Source organism: Odocoileus virginianus, chromosome 14 (assembly GCF_023699985.2).
Source record: "Odocoileus virginianus isolate 20LAN1187 ecotype Illinois chromosome 14, Ovbor_1.2, whole genome shotgun sequence".
In the NCBI taxonomy this organism is placed as follows: Eukaryota; Metazoa; Chordata; class Mammalia; order Artiodactyla; family Cervidae; genus Odocoileus; species Odocoileus virginianus.
Window position 1 is genome coordinate 27,592,139 of NC_069687.1, and position 21,712 is coordinate 27,613,850.

The window sequence follows — 21,712 nt, forward strand, 5'->3', positions numbered from 1 at the left end:
GATAATGGGATGAAAACAGTAATCCTGAAAAAAAAACTACATAAAACAACCCCATCATCTTGATAAAAAAGAACAAGCTCATTGCACGCTTTCATGGGGGGATTTATGAGAAGGGGGCAGTCATTTCCTTTGTCTGTACTCACTGGGATGAAAGTACACGGATGGCTTCTTAAGGTAGCGCTTATTATAGTAATCATGCCTGCGCTATGAGAAGTTTATCACCCTCATTTTATTTACTGAACTTTAATTATCACTTTGATGAGGAGATACTTTGAGCCTTTCACGTAATACAGTCTGGATGTTCATTATGCTTATTAGATACATATTAAAGTGCTATTTCTAAACATTTGGGTTTTTTTCCCAATAAATAAAGGAAACATTGTTCAGCGGTGACAGCTTCTTGGGACAATTTATAGCAGCCTGCTGTGGGGTGACTCAACCTTTTCTTGGCCTCAGTTTTTCTTTTAGTGAAAAAGCCTATAACGTGTTGTGACTATTAAATAAAAACATAAAAAAGGATTTAAAATTCCCGGCTGCCACTCTGGTGTTTTCCCTTGAGTACTGTGAAGTCTGAGAAAGTCCACAGGAGGAGGTGGGGGGGGAGGGTGAGGCTTTTATTTCATATGAAACACACAAATGTGTATACTTGTACGCATGTGTGAACAGAGACGGGGGTAACCCAGTACTAAAGCTAGATATTTACACATCCTCAAAAGCACACATCCAGACCATACCTTGGGAGGCAACCCACTTATTTTGATAATCCCTCCCTTTTATAATTCCTCTTTGAAACCAGCTTCTGAAACCACCTTCTGAGTGTCTCAAGCTAATTACTCAACTTCAGAGTCAAACCTCCCGTTTTCATCAAAACCGGTGTTATGTGGGTAGCAACCTGCGTTTCCTTTGAATGACTTTTGGCTACTCCTCAAAGGATAAAGATGTGTCACTAAAGATATTCAAATGTACACAGCAGCTTTTGGTACACATCCTAGAAAGAAAAGTTCCAAATATTTGAATAACACAGCCGCGGTGAAGAACTGCCTGGCTTCCTACAGTGACTGCCTGTCAGGCGATCGGGACAGATGCCAGCGGGCTTCAGAAAGACAGACACCCAAGTACAGTTACAAATAAACAAGCACAGGCCGCCCAGTCTAGGTGTGCAGGCAGCAGGGGTTATAAGAAATAAGAAGACAAATGCAAGAATGTATATAAAAACATTTTAACCCAAATTTCTCTTATCTTGATCTCCTCATCTTTCTCCCAGGGAGCAGTTCACCATACTTTAGAGATGGAGAAAGCACAGATAATCAGATGTGACCCACTTACTTAGAGCAAAGAGACTGAGCGGCCCAGAGTTTCGGTGCTGGGCCCAGTCAGAGTCAAGAAGTCTCCCGCCAGGGCTCTCATCACCACTGCCGCAGAGCAGTTAGCTCTTCCTCCTGGCACATGGAGGGTTATTCTAGGCTTCCCGCGACCGACAGCCTGCGGGCAGCACATACTCACTTGTACAGTGGAATGTCTGGTTCTTTTCCTTCCGTCCTAAGAGTCAGGCAGCACTGCTGAAGCTGGGACTTGGGGTCATTCCAATCCTGATTCAAAATGAATTCCTGTAGCAAGTCCCCCAAACAGTGCTTAGTAAAGGATTCTAGAATCACCAAGCTTAGAGCAAACACTAATTTAAATTTTATATGAGCTTACTTTTAATCGTGGAAAGAAACAAACATTCATGAAAGTATGAACGTATTCCAAGTCTTTATCAATGTACAATGCTGCAATAAATGCTGAAAAAGAGAAAGGATAACATAAGCCCGATGCACTGCCATTTACTAGAAAGAGTATGAGACCAAGCCTTTTAAGAAACATTTTAGTAAGGTTTTCAACTTCCAAGCCCTCTTTATTTTTTAGCATTACCATTTCATCTTGCTTCAAACAAGAACTACTCTTTATCACTAATATTAGAAACAGCAATAGAGATGTGTGATTAAGATGCAAAAACCACAAAGACCAAATGACGTTTGTCTGAGGGCTAAATAAACAATTAGTTAAAACGATACACAAAATGCTGCTGTATATAGCAGGAAAAGAATGACATCAGGGAATGCAACCATGTTAACATCAAATAAATCAAAATAAAACTTGAAGATGAGATACAAGGCCAGAACAAGCACATCTGAAGGCCTGCTATTCTTAACACCAATTTTGAGATCACCCATTGACACGGTCTGTGTCACATTTCATGAACAGAAACGGGACCATCTATGGATTCAATCTGCCAAAACAGAGGAAAAATAAATACTGGGCTTTATGACAATATAACCAAATTTGCATTAATAAACGGTGACCTCAAAGACAACTTCATTATAAACGTCATCTTAACCATGTAAACAAATGGTGAGTTTTTTAAAGGAGTGAAAAATAGCTTCTGTTGAGCAAAAACAAAGGCCACTGAGACTGATCACTCAACTTGATTTTTTTGTACTTTTAATGTTAACTTACTTTTCTTTAATTGAAAAAGAGATTCTTTTAAGTTCCTTAGACTGATGTTACACTTTGTAAATCAGCTGATTTGCATGGGAGACTTTAATATTTGTGTACAATTGCAGGTGTCAAAAATACCATAATATTAAACTTAATAAAAAGGTTCCAAGGCCCAGTGAATGGCCCACTTACTTTAAAGTAGTATCAGAAACAATAAAATTGTGCTTATAATCCTTTAATTAGCTTAACAGGATTACTTATAATGCTACTAGACCATATCAGAAACTGTAAAAGATGACAACGTTGTCCATAGAGCTTTGAGTTCATTCACAACAATAGATAATAATTCTAGTATTCAGTGAATAAATTACCTTCTTTCCTCTATGCCCATATCTAAAGGTTGCTGGTGGCAAAAAAACAGCTATGATTCACTATTACTGGTCTTCACATTCTGCTACTGTTTCACACAAACAGATTTGATGGCTAAGCTTTAGGATGGAGGGGTGTGGGGGCAGGGGCACCAGTGAACACAGATTGAACATAAATCCATTATTCACATGTTTTAATTCCAAATTATTCTCTTTCAAACAAGCTTTGGAGAGAAGCATAAATAAAAATTAAAATAGAAAAGAGGTTTCTTTAGTCAGAATATCATAACAATGAGAAGTGGCAAACTTTAAATCTGCAGGTTAAGAGAAAAGGTTCCTCTGTAGGACTCACATTCTAAAAGGTCAGCCAAGGTCTTGGTTCTCAGGGCAACAGGTCTTTTGGTCTTGTCGTTGGTGATGGCGTATTCCTGCATGCCCAGTTCCTCCGCCACCTTGGCCTGAGTTCTGTTATTCACCAAAGAGCTTCGCAACAGCTGGCCGAACAGAATTGAGATACATTTAGAAACCATTTCACTTCTGGTCTCTCTCTTGGTTCCGGTGTTGGGTCCAATCAGCCTAGACCATCTCACTGACAGGGACATCTAGGCAAGCAATGGCTTATGTTTTCAACCACCACCCTCAGGCGGCAGTGACAAACTCGACATGCTTCCAGCTTCTTAATAACTTCCTCTGCTCCTGAATTTTACCTAACTGACCTTTAAATAGTTCATTTAGTTGTTTAGTAGCAGTGAGCAGTCTTGAGGGAGAGGCTGTACTATAGTAAAGGTCAAAGATTCCATTAAGTTAAATGTTACTAAGCGAAGGAACATTAAAACTAGTAAAAATCAACTTATTGAAGCATAATTTTCATCCAACAAAATGTACCCATTTTAAGTAAAATTAAATGAGTTCTGACAAGCTTCTACTTTTCCATCACCCAAACAAGTGCCCTGGACCATTGGTGATCAATCAATTCAATCCATCTACCACCAGGCAAACTTGACCTGCTTTCTGTCATTCGCACTAGTTTTAAAGGAGCACTCTTTAAAAATAAAAAATAAACTTCATGTTGTACGGCACTGATGCTAATTTTGATAATACAGGATTTGTGGAAGTGATGCTTTGGTATTATTAATTAAAATATTTAAATTATTAATTTATATTGTTACTTTTGTTCTTTTAAAGATTTATACTATATATCCTGACTCACAGTTTTTCAAGCTGAGATCCTTTATTTTTAATCAAATTAATATATAATTTTCATATTTCAACTTCAGGAATGCCAAACAAAAATTTCTACTACGAATTTCAGTCAACTAGGAATTCTCTATGGACTATCTAAGCAGTAGCATTAAACAGTGCGTGAAAACTGTACAACCAGTCCATAGTAGAGGTGCCCATAAAACAAGCATGCCATAGGAATTTAACAGTCACTGATCACTCACTAGGGGAAGGTGGGGAGGGAGGCCAGGGAAAGTGGATAGACACAGAGATGAGAACTCATCAAACAAAGGCTGAAAGTTATCATCCCCGATCTGTAAGATCTGGGGAAATAATGGACCCAAAACTTGAAGTTTTTCCTTACAAAGATAAAACAAACCCTTGGTCTAGTATAATTCCTGCTATGGAATCCCTGATGCCAGGGCCAAGGTGCAGGAAGCAGCTGCAAGTGATGCTGGTATTATACCCCCTGCCGTTCCACATGGCACTTTGCTTATTAGATGCAAGTTTTATGCTCTGTGGCTCCACAGTGTCAACTGAGCTTATGAAAATCAAGATTTATTCTCAATGCCTGAGATTGCATCCTTGACAACAGATAAATAAGAAACAATATGTTCTTAATTTGTCTGACAATGATTCATGAAGCAGAAACACAACTTGATCTTCATAAGCCATGCTTGCTGTTGAGTTACAGACTATTATTATTCTTTGCCTGTCTCTGCTCCTTTCCTCCGATCTCCCCCTAACTCTACCTTTTCTTCAACGCAGTGTTTCATTAAAATTAATATCCACAGTGAAGTTCAAAATTAAAAAGGCCGAGCAATATAACATTCAAAGAAGACAGGATCAGGGAATTCCCTGGTGGTCAGTAGTTAAGACTTGGCACGTTCACTGTGGTGGCCCTGAGTTTGATCCCTGGTCAGGGAACGAAGAAACCACAAGTTGCATGGCGCAGCCTAAAACAAAACACAACCAATAGGGTTGCATGCCCACTAGTCTAAAACCTGAGCTGGAAAGGAGACATCTTTTTCAGTTTGGATTTATAGTGGGGGAGGTTCACACAATAGAGGCTATTAGAGAACAGGAGGGTTATTTTGAGAATATAGCTATGCTCAGCAAGCTGGGTTCTCAGTATATGCTTTTGGTGAGAGGAGAAAACTCTAATATGGGCTGTGTGTATGCAGATTTCATGCCTTAGAATCAACAAGCCTGATGTACACACATATGAGCAAACCATAACACGTCACCGGTTACTGGGTCCTAGCGGCTGCCTTCCAGCGTCAGGGGTCCTCATTCAGTGCTGAGCAGTGATGCTGTCCGATGGGGGAGGAGGACAGTACTCATTGTTTCCATCCAATGAGGATGGAAACAGAAGTGCTACCAGTTAGAAACACTACCAGCTTTATTTAAGATATGCCCTGATGGGTCTTAAAGCACCAACCAGTGGCCAGCAGAAAGTGAGATCTTTCAGTTCTTGCCAAAACGTAAAGCCAGAACCAAAAGTCAGGGGTAGGGAGAAGGAAGATACAAATCATCCACACTTTTAGAGTCAGTTTATATTTAGAAGAAGAGATGAAAAGAGGTAAGGTCTTGCTCTTTACTCAAACACGAAAGTCTGAAGAAAGGCAGTTCTTTAAATGACAACCTCCATCCCTGGCCTTTGCTGAACTGTACTTCAGAATAAATCACGCTGTTTGCCAATGAGTGAGATCAGGAGGGGCTCGCAAGGCAAAAGGCTACCGAAATATGGTTGTTCGGAGCAACAGTTGTGGAGGCTGATGCTAGGCTAGGCCCCGCACTGCCAGCTGAAGATCCTGAGATGACCAGCATCCCGTGGCTGCCCTCGAGAGCTGCTCGTCTCCAAGGGAAGCTGCACGCAAGGTGGCCAGGGCGACAGCACGGGCGACAGCACAGGCCACAGCACGCGCACGCACTCCTCGCCAACCAGGTCCTCCGAAGGAGGGGACCCAACCCCGGAGCAACAACATTTCGGAGGCTTGTTGATCTGGCTGTTTTATCAGAATCAGTAGGTAGTTCTGGCATACTGGTATTCAGGCCTCTTTGCAAGAACCAAGGAATTAGAATTTCAGGACATGTACATTTTAAAAAATTTCAAGTAGGTGGACTCTGATGAATATTACAGAGTCAGAACTGAAAAGAATGAATCTGCCAGTGGCAGAAGAATGGGTGCTATGGTCTGAATGTTTGAGTTGCCCCAAAATTCAAATGCTGAAATCCTAAAGATGATGGTATCAGGAGGTGATTAAGTCACGAGGGTGGACCCCTCATGACTGGGATCTGTGCCCTTATAAAAGAAGCCCCATACTGATCTCTAGCCACTTCCATCCTGTGAGGAGGGTACAGTGAGGAGTCTGTGAGCCAGAAGAGAGCCCTCACCTGACCATTCTGGCACTGTGACCTCAGACTCTAGTCTCCAGAACTGTGAGCGATAAATTTCCGCTGTTCATAAGCCATCCTGTCTGTGGTACTTTGCTATAACAGTCAGAACAGATTAAGACAGTATGAAAGGGTTTTACAGGAAGAGGAAACAGCTCTGTCAAGAGCAAGGAGCCATGGCATAGAAAGATGATTACTGGGTGGAACTGGAGGAGAAATCTCAGCCTGGAGGGGAGGAGCTGATGCAGGTGAGTGAGGCTGGCTAGCCTCTGGGCAGAGACAGCTGGCTGACCTCTGGGCAGAGAGAGTCTTGTAGGTGATGTAAAGAAGTCTGTCTTTCCTGTAAGGGAAGAGGAATCCCAAAAGGTGTCAAACGGGAGCAGTGGCAAGGTAGTCTTCTGATTTTAGAAAGACTATTTTGGTAGATGGGTTTGGATGGGGTAAGACACAAGGTTTGCAGATGCTGATGCTATAAACTACTATTTTACAAAGAAGAAAAATGTTTAGTAGGTATCTAGAAAACAAACATTAAGCACCCAAGTAAGCATGAGATACTTACTAGAATGTTTTGCAAAAAGTGCCTTGAGTTAGATGGACTGGGTGGCCAAAAAATTTGTTCAGGTTTTTCTGTAAGATGTTACAGAAAAACCTGTAACATCTTACAGAAAAACACAAATGAACTTTTTGGCCAACCCAATACTTGTAAAAAAGCAAACGATTTGGCGCCAAGCTGCCTAGGTGCAAACTATGGCTCTACCACTTCCTGGCTAAGTGATCCTGTATAAGTTACTAAATCTCTCTGAGGCTCAGCTTCCACATCCATTAAATGGGGAAAACAGTACTTAGCTCACAGGGATGTAGGAGAATTAAAGTGAATGTGTATACAGTCTAAGTACAATGACTGACACATAACAAACACACTGAAACATTAGCCGCTGTTGTTTGGCATCACCATTATCAGCCAAGACATGCCCAACTCTGGTTATGGGGAAAAGGTTATAGACAGTTCCAGGAACTCCTTTGGATTTGTTTTCAATGCAAATATTCTGGATACCTGTTCACTGTCTTCAAAGCTCTCCATTTTATTAAGTCTAACCTGTCCATAACAACTTTTAAAAATACCGCCTTACTCCCACTCACCAAAAGAAAAAAAAAGATAAAATCTAATTTTCAGTCACTGGAAAAAGCAAGGAAAGCTGTAATAAGGGCTCACTATAAAGTTGAGAGGAAGACTGCTGAGTTCCTGAAGCAATGGCAAGGATCGACAAACTGCAAATTGTGATTTTGAGGATCCAGGATGTTTCCTATTATCTCAACACAGCAGTCTTTCCAAACTTAAATTTTACCAAGAAAAAGGTTTACTGGTTTAAAATAAGCAAAGAAACACTCTGGCACTCTTCCTTCAAACTTCTACTCACTCTTGATTCTAAAGAGAAAAACCACAGCTGTGGGACATGAGCTACTGAAGAGGGCCCCCTAGTGTAAACAGGAGAGTCTGACTAACTATCCTGAGGACTTTAATGTAAGAGCATGGGGCGAAAGACAAACATATTACTAAAAACGACAGTGACGTGCCTCACGGGTCTCTCATACCAAGAGTGGTGGCCATATAGCCTCCATTTCCCGTGAGAACTGAAGAAAAGGTAGGCCAATGCTAGCAGCCAGGGTGAGGGTGAGCACCACACAGCCAGTTTACGACAGTGATGGAGAAGTTCTCAAATAGGAGCTGTGGAATCTGCCCTCTCAGAGGTCCATCAGCTCAGACACCTGTTCATCTGACTCATGCCTTGTGCTGTCTGAAGGCAGCAGGGAAGGATTAGATCAAGGCTTCCCAAAGTTTATCTATAACCCTCACTTTCTCATTGTCCCAATCATTCCTGTTTGTTTTTTTTTTCTTCTTCTTCTTCTTTTTCTTTCTCTAATCTTTTGGCCACACCACAAGGCATGGGGGAGAATCTTAGTTCCCCGACCAGGGATCGAACCTGTGCTGCCCTGCACTGGAAGCACAGAGTCTTAACCACTGGACCACCAGGGAGGTCCCCTCCAAATCATCCCTCTAAAAACAAATTTCCAGGTACAAATGAACTTAAATCTGCAAAGCAGAAAACGACTCACAGACTTCAGAGAATGAACTTATGAGTGCTGGGGAGCAGGATGGGAGAAGGAATAGTTAGGGAGTCTGGGATGGACAGGTACACAGTGCTGTATTTAAAACGGGGAACCGATGGACCTACTGTAAAGCACAGGGAACTCTGCTCAATGTTACCTGGCAGCCTGGATGGGAGGGGAGTTTGTGGGGAGAATGGATACATGTGTATGTACGCCTGAGTCCCCTCAGTGTTCACCTGAAATTATCACAACATTGTTAATTGGCTATACCTCAATACAAAGTAAAAAGTTTAAAAAAACTTAAAAATAAATACACAAAAACAAAAATTTTTGCAAGTTCACCTTGCTTGTGGACACCAGTACTGGGCACAGTGCACGCTGCAGGCGTGAGACTGACAAGTATCTTCCGCTCTGCAGTTTGCAGTAAAGGCTAAGACAGAAGAGTGAAATAGACACAGAAACTCACATGCAAATGTTAAAAAGTTAAAAGCGTGACAGGACAAGCATTCTTGTCTGAGTAAGGGCTCTTTGAGACCTCCTCACTATTTACCCCCTCACTATTTACCCTGACTCTACTGAGTTAGGTTCTACCCTCAAAAGCCAAAAGTTCGATGAAATAGAACCTCAGTCTATGAAACAGAACCTCCTTCCTCTACATCCCTATTTGAACTCCGTCATCCCCAGACAACTGCGTAAGCCTGACGTTCCTTCCCAAACAGGCCCACTTGAATACTTAGCTTACAGAACACTCTGTTTTCCCCCATCAGCATTCAAAACTTGAAAACTGCAATTTCCTTTGCTCAACTGTCCTTAGTCTCTATGAAACAAGTGTGCAAGGGAATAGCTCCGGGCTAACTAACGCCTCCCTGCAGTTGTGTGCTCTTTAATCACAATAATGATTTTTAGCCATCCTTTCCCTGCCTCCCACCCAGCCAAATGCAACTGCAATAAGCAATCCTTCACAAACTTTAAATTACTTTTAACCCTTAGACATTCATAAATTAAGTGTTCGGCTTCGTTCCTTACACATAAAACATGCTATTTCTCTCCAATGCCACTTCCACTTCCCTCTCTATATGAGTTATCCATCCACAAAACTCTCATTCTTCTACTTATCAAATATGTATTGAGAGCTCACATATGCTAGACACTGCCAGGCATACAGTGATAAATAAAAATATGCTCTCACATAACTTTCAGGCTTGAGGGACAAGTAAACTCAAAAAATAAGTGTCAAGAAGGAGAAGAACATGGAGATTTGACTAGAGGGTTCCCCTTGCACGCAGCAGTCATGCCAGAACTGACATCTCATGCAGAGGAGGAGCTAGCAGGCAGCTGAGAGGAAGGGCTCGAAGTAGAATGGTCTCCAGGTAGAACACACCCCATGGCAAGAGGGAGCCTAGAGGAACACGAAGCAGGCCAGGTGAAAAGGTGCAGAGAAGACAAAAATGAGGTCAGGCCGGTGGACAGGCTTGTTCTTTAGTCACTCTCCAAAGAGCAAACGAAGAGAGTTAGAGTGGACTACAGTGATCATTCACTCAGCCTATTTGCTGAGCACAGATATGCCAGGACTGTTCAAACACCCAGGGAATCAGGGATGAAGAGAGACAAAATACCTACCCTCACGAGAGAGCACAGATGGTAAACAAGTAATATATACAGTCTGTACTGAGGAGGAGACGGAAGGAGAAAATGGGAGGTGAGACTCTAGACAGGAGGAGAGGAGCTAGGGATGAGGAAAAGAGTTCACTATTCAAGCAGAGTGAGTGAAAAAAGGCCTCCCTGGTGATGACATGTGAAGAGAGGGGAGGGATCTGGCCACAGCATGTGCAAAGGCCCCGAGGCAATGGCCGGCTTAGTGTCCTGCAGGAACCTTACAGAGGCTAAAGTGAAGCATCTAGGAGAAAAAGTTAGAGATGGTAGCAGGAAGGCCGGTCATACAAAGTCTTGTAGGTAACACTATCTTTTACCCTTGAGATGAGGTATCTTCAAAAAGTTTTGCACAGAGGAGATTGTGATCTGACGTCTCTTTAAAAACAACCCCTCAAGATGATGTGCTGAACACAGACAGAGGGGTGGGCAAAGATGGACCAGTTGGGAGGCTATGGTTGTAATTTAAGGTAAAGATAAGTACTTGCTTCAGCAGCACATATACTAAGGTAAAGATAATCATGATCCAGACCAAGGTGGTTTAACAGTGAAGCTGGTGAAAAGTAGTCATGTTTGAGACAAACTTTTAAGGTAAAATCAACAGGCTATGCTAAGGGGTGGGAGGTGTTAGCATGAGACAGAGAAGAGTTAAGGACAACTCCAAGGTTTCTAACCTGAACGACTAGAACAGAATGGTCCTTACTGATATGGAAAACACCAAGGTTTGGGAGTAAAAATCAATTTTATTTTGGCCATGATAGGTTTGAGCTGCCTGATAGAAATCATTCTAGAGATCGCTGTAGATCTATCTATATAACCAAGTACATCTACAGATATGTAGACATATGAATCTGGAGTTAGGGGGACAAGTAAGGGCTAAAGACATGAAACAGGAAGTAATGTACAGATATACTTAGATTCATGGAGAGGAAGTCAACAGAAAAGAGACGAGGCCTGAGAATGGCGGCACTCCAACACTGAGAAGTCGGAGTAGTGAAGAGGAACAACCAAAATGGACTAAAGATGAATGGCCACTGTGGTCACAACAGATGTATTGTGAAGATGCCACAGGCCGCAGCAGGTAACCTGGCCTGTGTGGAGAAAGAGTCAATTCAGCAAAGTCAATGTAGGAAGCCATTAACCCGTAATGCAGTCCAACAGGGCTGAAACCTGAGACAGTGTCCCCCATGGGAGAGTACAAAAATGCCCACAGGAATGGCAAGGCCAGCTTTCCTAACAGTAACACACATCTCAGGGAGAAATCTGAACCAGCTGCCTTGCCTACTGCTTTGGATACACGCAACCCTAAGATTCCTATCCTTCGCAATGTGTAGTAAATGCCAACCCCTCTAACTGGATCTCTTTTTCAGTCGTATTCCTATAACACTGCGACAGCTGTGCAGAAACTACTGCCGTGGTCCAGGTGATGGAAGAAGATCTGGGTGATGAAGATGAGGTGGCTATTCCAGCAGTAATGTGGTCAAAACTTGTGAATGGTCTAGGCCTGAGGGAAGTGAATAAGCAAAGATGACTCCTAGGCTTCTGACTTGCCACACTGGATGGGTGATGGTGCCCTTCAATTATTCAAGGAATACTGGAAGAGGACCCAAATTTCAAGTTCAGCCTTGGATACATGGAGATGATGAACAGGCAGCTGGCACTGAAGCTTAGAAACGAGATGGGATTGAAGAAATCCACTCAGAAGTCTGCCTATGGCGTGAAACTAATGTTATATTTATAAAGAATACCTACAAAAAACTCGAGTAAGAAGAGGAAATGCCTAGGAGCGAGCTTCATGCATCCTGGAATATTCACCAGCTCTACAGAATAGAATGAGCCTGCAAAGGAGGCTGAGAAAGAGTAACTCAAGAGCCGAGAGGAAAACCAGGAATGTGAAGCATCACAGAAGCCCAGGGGAGACAGTGGTTCAAGGAGGGAGGGAGCACCTGCGTCAGTGAGACATTAATGAGACGCAGTATCTTTTAAAATCTGCATTTCACTGATTTTAGATCATCTTTGTTTTGCCAGCAGATCTGTTGGTCCTGCTGATTGCTACCAAAGCATTCTGTGAATACAGCTCAAAAACCCCTCCATATCAGAATTTTGTCATTTGTTAACATCTTTCTAGTAAGTTATCCAAAAATTCTCTAATTTCAAGAGAGCAAGGCCGATGATAAACATATTTTGGATCAAATTAGTTATGGCACTGAAGTCACTTTGGAAAGAAAACAAAACTGGAGTCTCCAGCATAGTCATGCTTTTACCCTTATCCAAACTTGGGCAGGGCTCATGCCTTTCTGAGTCCTGGTTTCATTATCTGTTCGATGTTGGGGGAGGGGTTGGGACATGTGTGCAGTGCCAAGAAGGGAAGCAGTACATCTGTCGATCCATACTTTCCACCTCCACGAAATTCTGGAGCTCACAGTTAATCTGTGGGAATACAGGGGTAAATGTGTATATCTAAGTCACATATTTTCAGCAGTGGCCTCTATATGGCCATAAAATGAATGACTACTTCAAGCCATTTGCTTTAGTCTGGCCATTTCTCAGACCAACCAGATAGTCTGACAGCTATGAAGTCTATTCCCTAATGGCAGATACAGAACCGAGCATTTATTGATTCCTGGATGCAGAGAAAGATACTAGATACTAGTTTATTTCTGGTAAATGCTCATATGCTCTTAAGAATTTAATATTAATTCAAAAGGAATTTCTTGTCAATCCAAAAGCAATTAATTGTAAATGGTCATCAAACTGCTAATTTTAAACTAAATTTAAAAATAAGAGTACTCCTGATTTCCCACAAAATGATACATGGGGCTTAGTAGAAACATAATAAATATTCATTCAATGAATGAATGAAAGAACTGTATTTTGTTAAGTTTAGAAATTCTGCTGAAAAATTACATCTAAACATAGTCAAATAATCTTATTCTCCCTAAATTCAATATCTGTGTCTCTCACATAAACTATTTCCAGGGTTCAGAGTTACAAAGATAAGATCAAGTTCTATTCAAAGCAAAACATGCACAGAACTTGTAGAGATGCAAAGTATGAAAGACTTATTATTTACCTCAAGCACAATGAAGAATGTCTGTACTCACAAGATGTCTTATGGTGTCTATTATTTTCTTTGCCCAATAAAGTACTTGCTTTCTCAATGCCCAGTCCTAGAGGGACTTCTCAAAGGTTATTCCTTGTGCTGGGAGATCATCATCACTGACTTCCAGATAGGTTTTGTTCTCCATTCCAGTTTTATTATTGATTGGTTTCACAGAGTAAAAACCGTACGCAGTAAATAAAAAAACTCGATAAAGTTTTATAAAATGAAACAAAAGTGAGAGGAATGGGAACCATTTCACTTTGTTCATAAATCAAACCTTTTCTCTCTATGTCCCTTTCAACTCCACACGGTGCAGCCAAACTAGGCTTCTGATCTTTCATGCTGTGCCCTTGTTTCAGCAGTCCAGATGCGCATAATATCTTTGCATAGAAATTTCTTCCCATTAATTCCCAGTGGCCAAATCCTACTCATCCTTAAAGGCTCAAACATCATAATAACCATGAAGCCTTCTAGAAACTCCACAGCTAAAAGAAATCTTACTTTTCCTAAACAGCACACTTTCTCTGTATAATATTTAACATAGTTCTCCCTTATATTTATAGATACTTATTTATACTTTTAATAGTATACATATATGTGTATACACACACACCTTAAACTATACATACAGATATATACATATACACACACACATATACATATATGTGTATATACAGAAAGAGAATTTGTAATTGTTAACTTGCATTTTTAATTTCTTCTAGTAGTTTTTAAACTTCTTATGGACAAACTAGGCATCAAGTAATATTTGCTCCCCCCATGAAGCCTAACTCAGTGTCTTGCACTGAGTAGACAATCACTAAATAAAGGAGTATAAAATTATCCCTCATTATATATTGTTTCTGCATACAATTTACATAATGAAACAAAACTATATGATATGCTAAAGTCACCAAGAACTAAGTCACCAATTACATAAGTATATATCTGGTTCTTCGAATCTTCACTTTCTATTACATAGCAAACTTGTTGGAGGAAATGGTTTTACACAAACTCACAGTTAAGTGTCCTTCATGATGATCTGGAAAATGAATGAATAAGTACTCTGTGGCTACCAGCTGCATTATGGAGTCACCAAGGAATTCCATCCTCTGATTGTGGCCTCTGGAGGAAAAGAAAACATCGACGTAAAGAGATCAATAAGCATCTGTAGATTCAAAAAAATAAAAAATAAAATTTTAAGGTATGACTTTAAAAAGCAATGTGTTCATCTTGCTTAAAGAACAGAACCAAATACAACTCCCCAAAGCCCCTCAACTGAGAAGAGATCTGAGTCAATATAGGTTCAGTTTCAAAGGAGAGTAAAGTGAGTACTATCTAAGGATTAAACAACTGCTGAAAGAAAGACTGGCAAATAGTACTTGGGCAGTAGCTGAGGAGAATCAATAGAAAAATAAAATACAGCTGAATCCTTGAACAACCTGGGGGTTAGGGGCAGCGACCCCCCAGGCAGTCAAAAATCCAGTTTAACTTTACAGTCAGCCCTCTGTACCATGGTTTGCACCTGCAGATTCAACCAAATGACATCATGCAGCACCGTAGCACGTACTTACTGAAAAATATCCACGTGTAAGTGGACCCAGGTGGTTCAAACCTACGTGATTTAAGGGCCGACTGTATAGTACAGACAACAACGTTGCACAATCTTTACACAGACAAAATACAGCAAAAAGATCCAAGAATTTTCTATGCTAAATCTTTACCCTTTCATTGAAAAATATACTCCAGTTTTCAAATCTGAATTCAAGAAGAGGACTAAAAAAATCTATGACAAGATTCTTTGGCGTTTACAGTGTAAAGACAACTGTGAATATCTAATTTGGGGGAAGAAAACCTGAGGAGCGTGTGTTGGTTGCTCAGTCATGTCCTACTCTTTGTGACCCTATGGACTGTAGCCCTCCAGGTTCCTCTGTCTACAGGATTCTCTAGGCAAGAATACTGGAGTGGACTGTCGGGGGAAGAAGCCCAAAAACTGAATTAAAGAAACATGTAAAAAAAAACACACAAAAAATAGTTGTGGTTATTTTATCATTATTTCATTAGGTCATGTTCAAATCACTCACAGCAAGGACTGGAGGGCCAAATTCACCTGATGGCCTGTTTCAGTAAATCAGGTTTAATTGGGACACAGCATGTTCATTCATTTATACTTTTCCTGTGGCTGCTTTTATGTTACTTTTGTGTTACTGATGCTACTTATGTTGCTTTTATAACCGAGTTGAATCATCATGACTATGACCACCTGGCCTGTCTCTTCATAGGAAAAATTTTTACTTCCTTCATACTTATAATTCATAAAGAAATAAGATTCATGACAATGAGACCAAAAATACTGGATTAGAGCATATGCCCTGGTCTACACCAGTGTATGGCTGCTCATCCATCTGACGATGTGACTTCCCTGAAAATATGTTTGAAACCCCAATTACTTGAAAGGGCACACAGCAAAGGTTTGGGGCTGTGTGTCCAAATGGTCATGTTAGAACTACAAGAGTATTTCTAACTCACAGGGTCAGATGGTTAAATCCCACAGTTCTCAATGTGAATGCTCTTGCCAAAAGTCGAACATGCGTAAAAATTACTCCAATTGCGTCTTCAAATTCAGTAAGTTTCTGTAGAACTGGAGAAGTCTCAATAAGTTGTCGATCAGTATTTGGCTCTTGAAGCTACAAGAAGGAATAATAAATATCACAGGCAGTTTTTGGTTACAAATGTAATTATCAATTCTAAGTGTTTTGTAAACTTCTTGTTCCCACAGGCAGAAATTTCTGAAATGCCAATAAAACATAAAAGCTTCTTTCTCATCCCTTAGAATGGCAAACAAACCTAATATTTAAAGAAGGCTCAAATAATATTTTCCAACCTTCTATCAGATTTCAAGGCCAAATACTATACACAGATAGTTCAAAATCCTAAGTATTATACTAGCTCTCCAAGGAAGAAACAAGCTGAAGAACCCCTCCTAGGGAATATATCTATCTATCCATCCATCCGGTAACTCAGCACTTCTCAAACTCTTGCAGTACTTGTTAAAAGCAGATGGCAAGGCCCTGCACCCAGAGTTTCTCACTCAGTATGACTGGAATAAGGACCAGGACCTGCCTTTCTGGTAAGTTCCCAGGTAACACAGATGCTGCAGGTATGGGGATCAGCTTTTGAGAATCACTGTGTTGAATAACTTGACCGCTGTGTATCTTCAAGGGGCTAACCTATTTTGGCAAATGATCATCATTAAACTGGATTCAGCTTACATTGGAGATTATTATAATACCACTAGGCGGGTGCTCCACGTAACAATGAGCCTTTAACCACTAGCAGAGAGCAAGTATAAAACATTTGAAATGAATATTTTTAGGAACTTTGGGCTAGTTCATATTCATAAAATACTTCTAAAATACTCTGAATTAATGTCACTTGTTACTATGAAGCCTCTCATAAAAGAGTTCAGCCACTACTGATGATTATTATATATATGTAATATATATATACAAAAATGTATCTGTATGAGTATATATTTACATGTATATATTTATATATGTCTCCAAGGTAAAATGGTAATAAAACAAAGAATAGTGAGAATTTTTAAAACAACTAGGGGAAACAGTGTTACCATATATAGATCTTCTAAATTCCAAAATCTTGAATAAAGTCATTATACTCTACTAAAATTTTAATTTACAATGTTTCATGCAATTGAAGTCAAATCTCTGAATTTCTAAGATACAAATTAGGTTACAATTTAGCAATGTTAATTTAGTATTTGTTCTACTTTGTAATGAGCCCAGACCTGCTTCCATATTATTTTCCCTATAATAGCAGGCATGAAGACAAACTGGAGACAACACACTACGTCTTGAGTATCACTATTCTGGGGAAGAGAGGGGACCAAACCGCAGCCACACAAGTAGCTCTTCCTGCCTTTCGAGCAATGGCAACTCCCAGTGCTTCGCCCACCTCACCCCAGACCACAAAAACACAATGCATGGCCTCGTTTTAGTATTTGTTCCAAAGTTCTCCACTCTGATACCCTAGCTTAAAGTCATAATGCCACTGAAGGGAATCAAAGGATAAAAGCAGAAGGGGACAAAAGGCAAAGTGAAGCATCGTGAGTACCTGGAGTTACAAAGCTCACTGCAGACAGGAAGGTCACACTTACCTGGAGTGGGTGGAGAGGATAATTGAGCCAGACTTCACGCAGGTCCTGGAAAATGGAGTGATGCCTTTAATGCTCGAGGGAGTCATTTAACACACTCTAGAGTACTAAATAAAATGCCATTATGTGAAATACTGAACTATTTCAGATGCTGACTCCATTTATTGCAAATTCGATAGTGCTGGCAAATGAATTTTTTAAAAGTGTTTTCACCACTCCAACTGCCTGTAGTGACTCTAATTAGCCGATTAAGCTGGGGAGGAAAAGAGCCACCCCCGCCCCCAGGAGTCAACGACATCTTTTAAAACTAAGTTACACATTCGCTTAACCTAATACAGTGGATTAAGCTGCTGTTTTAATTATATTTTTCAGTATACCATTCCCCAGAAATGTTCATTGGCTTTAAAACTCATCTCAAATGGTCCTTTACTTGGGCACTAATTTATTATCATTGGGTAACTTTAATATGGGAGTGGAAAACACCCCATATCTAGTTTCTAAACTCTTAGATTTGTGAGACCACACTTTTACTGCGGGTCACTACAAATGTATACTTGAAATAAGAGAATAAATAAAAGGATTAATTTTGTAGAAAATCCTAATATGCTATTTTATCCACTGAGTTAAATCCAGAGGCATTCATAATAGACCTTCCTAAAGATTACAGTGTTTTTCCTTCCGTTTTAGACTCTAGGGAGCCTCTGACTGAATCTCCTTTTGGGCCTTGATGACTGGTTTTTGAGATAAATGACAAAATTTTTAGAAGGAAAAAAATTTTTTTTTTAATTTTTGCAGAGGAAAAGTATAGTAAAATGTTTTATGATGTGATACAGATGATGACAAAGGGAAATAAAAATACCTGATAACTTTGTACATCTTGCATATTAAAATACATCTAGGTTTTGTTTTTGGTATTTTATTTTTGCCAATTTTTTTTTAAGTTTAAATATCACACTGTTCTTTTAAAGCTTTTTAAAGAACTTCTCTTAACCAATTCAATAACCTTTCCCTGGAATTCTCTGTAGCATAAATTGCACTGAATGTCACTCCCTTCCTGCGACTTTCTCAAACTCTCTCACTGCTTTTTCTCCCCCTGCTATACCTGAAACTGACATGCACTCAACTTCCACCAAGAGCCTGACCTACCCACTACCTGTTCCTCTGGAGTGCCCGCCGCCCCCACTGCTTTAGCTGCTGCCTATTCAAATCATTCGCTCACCTCCGCTGCAGTTCTGACCTCTCATCCAAGCTGCACATCCATAACTCTAAGAGCCTTAACTGGCGTCTTCTACCTCATATCCAAATGACCAAATCATCACTTTTTACCTTCAACTAGTGATGACGGTCAGAAAAAGCAATGGCAACCCACTCCAGTACCCTTGCCTGGAAAATCCCATGGACGGAGGAGCCTGGTGGGCTGCAGTCCATGGGGCCGTGCAGAGTCGGACACAACTGAGAGACTTCACTTCCACTTTTCACTTTCATGCACTGGAGAAGGAAATGGCAACCCACTCTAGTGTTGGCCTGGAGAATCCCAGGGATGTCGGAGCCTGGAAGGCTGCTGTCTATGGGGTCGCACACAGTCAGACACAACTGAAGTGACTTAGCAGGGATGCTGGTGTTAGGAAAAGCTGTAGGCTGAGGAGACAGGCTGCCTGATTCAACCCTGATTCCCTGTTGGCCAGTTTCTTCACCTCACTTAAGCCAACCTTTCCTCAAGCTTTTGACAAAGATAATCACGGTACCTACTTCAGAGTGTTCTCTGATGCCTCGATGGGCAATGGACTCAAAGCACTGAACCCAGTGCGGCACACAGGAAATGCCAATATTAACAACAAGGACATCAACAATGATGATAAACAAGTATCTCTTTGGACCAATTTCAATCTCCAAAGCACAAGATTCTCAAGGACTTCGAGATTCATCTTTCTCCTTTCTCCTACGTCTTTTTCACTCAGAAACACCGATTCTTCCTTTGATGTCTGCTGCCACCCATCTTGATGTAACAGCTTTAAAACCTCACAACTAGCCGGTTTCAATGGCATCCATTTCCCTGATTGCACCCTGCACTGAGATACAGCTCTGCTGCACGCTGGTGTCAGAGAAATGGAACAGACCTTGCTAGGTTCCCAGCTCTGCTTTCTGTTAGCCTAGGGACCTCGGAGAAAGCCTCTACCTTCAGTTTGCTCTTCTGGAAAATGTTCATCGATTGCTGGGACATTAGTTCATGCAGCATATTTTTGTGGAACATCTGTTAGGTATCAGCTAAGTAAGACATTGAATAAGACACTAGCTCTGTGCTCAAAGGAGCCTATTGGGGAAGAATAAGAATAAATGAGTACAATTTAATAAACTATGACAAGTTCTATAATGGTGATGTATACGGTCCAAGTGATGAGAAGACTCTGTCTGGGTTGTCAGATCAAGTTTCCAAGAGGAGGGGACTCGTCAGCTAAATTCTGAAGAACATGAGGAATTCCGTACAGCAGAGGGAAATGATCAAAAGCAGGACATGGCACATACTCAAATAAAAGGTCCCAAAGTGCACACACACAAAAGCGTAGTTCTTCATAAGCAGAACACCGAGAATTTTAGGGCATCAAGAAACATGACACCGTAATGATGGCTATCTGTCATTTATATATATATATATGTATGTCTGAACCCACAGCATGTACAAAACCAAGAGTAAACTCATGTAAACTATGGACTTGGGGTGATTATGATGTGTCAATGTAGATTCATCTATTGTACCAAATGTATCATTCTGGTTGGGGCTATTGATAGTGGAGGAGGCTGGGCATGTGTGGGGGCAGGGAATATATGGGAAATTTCAGGACCTTCCTCTCAAATTTTTCCATTAATCTAAAAAAACTTTTTTTAAAGTGATTTCTAGAATGGCACAAAGAGGGAGTGGAAATAAAGGAGACTAAAAAAGTAGGTGGGAGTCAGATTATGGGAACTATGAAACACTCTGTTGTGTAATACAGGCTTTGGCAGGCAATAAAGAAACCAAAGATTTTAAGCCACAAAGACCATAATCGAATCGGTGCATGAAAAAGAAGACAACACTGCATGAATGATGGACTAGAGCAGTGGGGAACAACAGCTTAATTATTTCAGGTGAGAGATGACGAGAACAAATGTTGAAGCAGCAGGATGGCTGAGACCAGGGGCCGAACTGCCAGGGGTCTGTGACCGAATGAAGATGGGGACAAAAAGCTTAAGGACAAAAGAAGATCCTGAGGTTTCCAGTTTACATCATAAACTGAGGGAAGGAGAAGTGTGTTTGGGGGCTTAGGTGACGAATTCAAACACTAAACCTGTTGCAATGAGGTGTCTGCGGAACACCCATGTGAAGCTGCCCGAAGCCAATCTGAAAAGACACTTCTTCCAGTTTCAGGAGCTCTGGAGAAAGGCCAGGCAGGGTCAGAGAAACTGGGACCCATGTGCAAAGACCAAAGGGGGTGGGTGAGGGCAGTGGAAGACTAAGTTTATATAGGAAAGTTTATATACGAATCGCTGTCTTTCTAAGAGGGCCATTGGATAGCTGAATGGAAACAACGGTTCTGAATGTACCAAGTAAGCTGGGTCACGCAGACCTGAAAACAGAACTGGCAGAATCCGCCTGGGGCTGAAAGAGTAAAAAGCAGTCCAGGCTGATAAAGAAAGACAACTCAGAGAAAGCCAGCTTCCAAATCAACAGGACACGGTGTTTCCTCAAGGTCTTACAGAATCGGGAAAACAGTGGACAACCCTCTCTCGGAGGGAGGACCTCTTTCCCACCAGGGTTGCCCTCTGACCTGCTTTGCTTTGCTGTGTCTGAGCCCTGTTCAATTTCACAAAAGAAAATATACACGAAAACTAAGCTGAATGTCAGATGTCCCACTGGTAAGATAAGGTTCAGACTCTGCTTTTTCATTTGGTCATTTATTCAATTCATTCCTTTAACAAATATTTATTAAACACTGCAGATGCCAGCACTGAACCTGGTACTAGAAATGTAAGATAAGCCTGCTAAGTAGACAAGTGGGAGAGAAGTGCTTTAAAGAGAGAAAAGAATCTAAACAAACTGAGGCTATTAAGAACACCGGGTGAAGGCTGCGTATACATCAGGAAGGAACGCAGAGTGGATGGGGATAGAGGCAGGAATAGCTGGAGGTGGGACAGGTTGACGGGAGGAGGGGCTCACAGAGACAAGACTGGAAGAGGAAA

At 40.9% G+C, this 21,712-nt stretch overlaps 1 protein-coding gene across 8 annotated transcripts in view; it reads right to left on the bottom strand.

Moving 5' to 3' along the window:
- DROSHA (drosha ribonuclease III) overlaps window positions 1-21,712 on the bottom strand; it is a 118,251-nt gene that overhangs the window by 6,681 nt on the left and 89,858 nt on the right. For all 8 annotated transcript variants that reach the window (XM_070476527.1, XM_020887065.2, XM_020887063.2 and 5 more), the window contains 6 exons: window positions 17,501-17,545; window positions 15,853-16,010; window positions 14,343-14,448; window positions 3,199-3,340; window positions 1,699-1,781; window positions 1,504-1,607 (listed from right to left, as the gene is read on the bottom strand). In XM_070476527.1, the coding sequence (XP_070332628.1) occupies window positions 1,504-1,607; window positions 1,699-1,781; window positions 3,199-3,340; window positions 14,343-14,448; window positions 15,853-16,010; window positions 17,501-17,545 (638 nt within the window). The remainder of the gene's footprint in view (window positions 1-1,503; window positions 1,608-1,698; window positions 1,782-3,198; window positions 3,341-14,342; window positions 14,449-15,852; window positions 16,011-17,500; window positions 17,546-21,712) is intronic.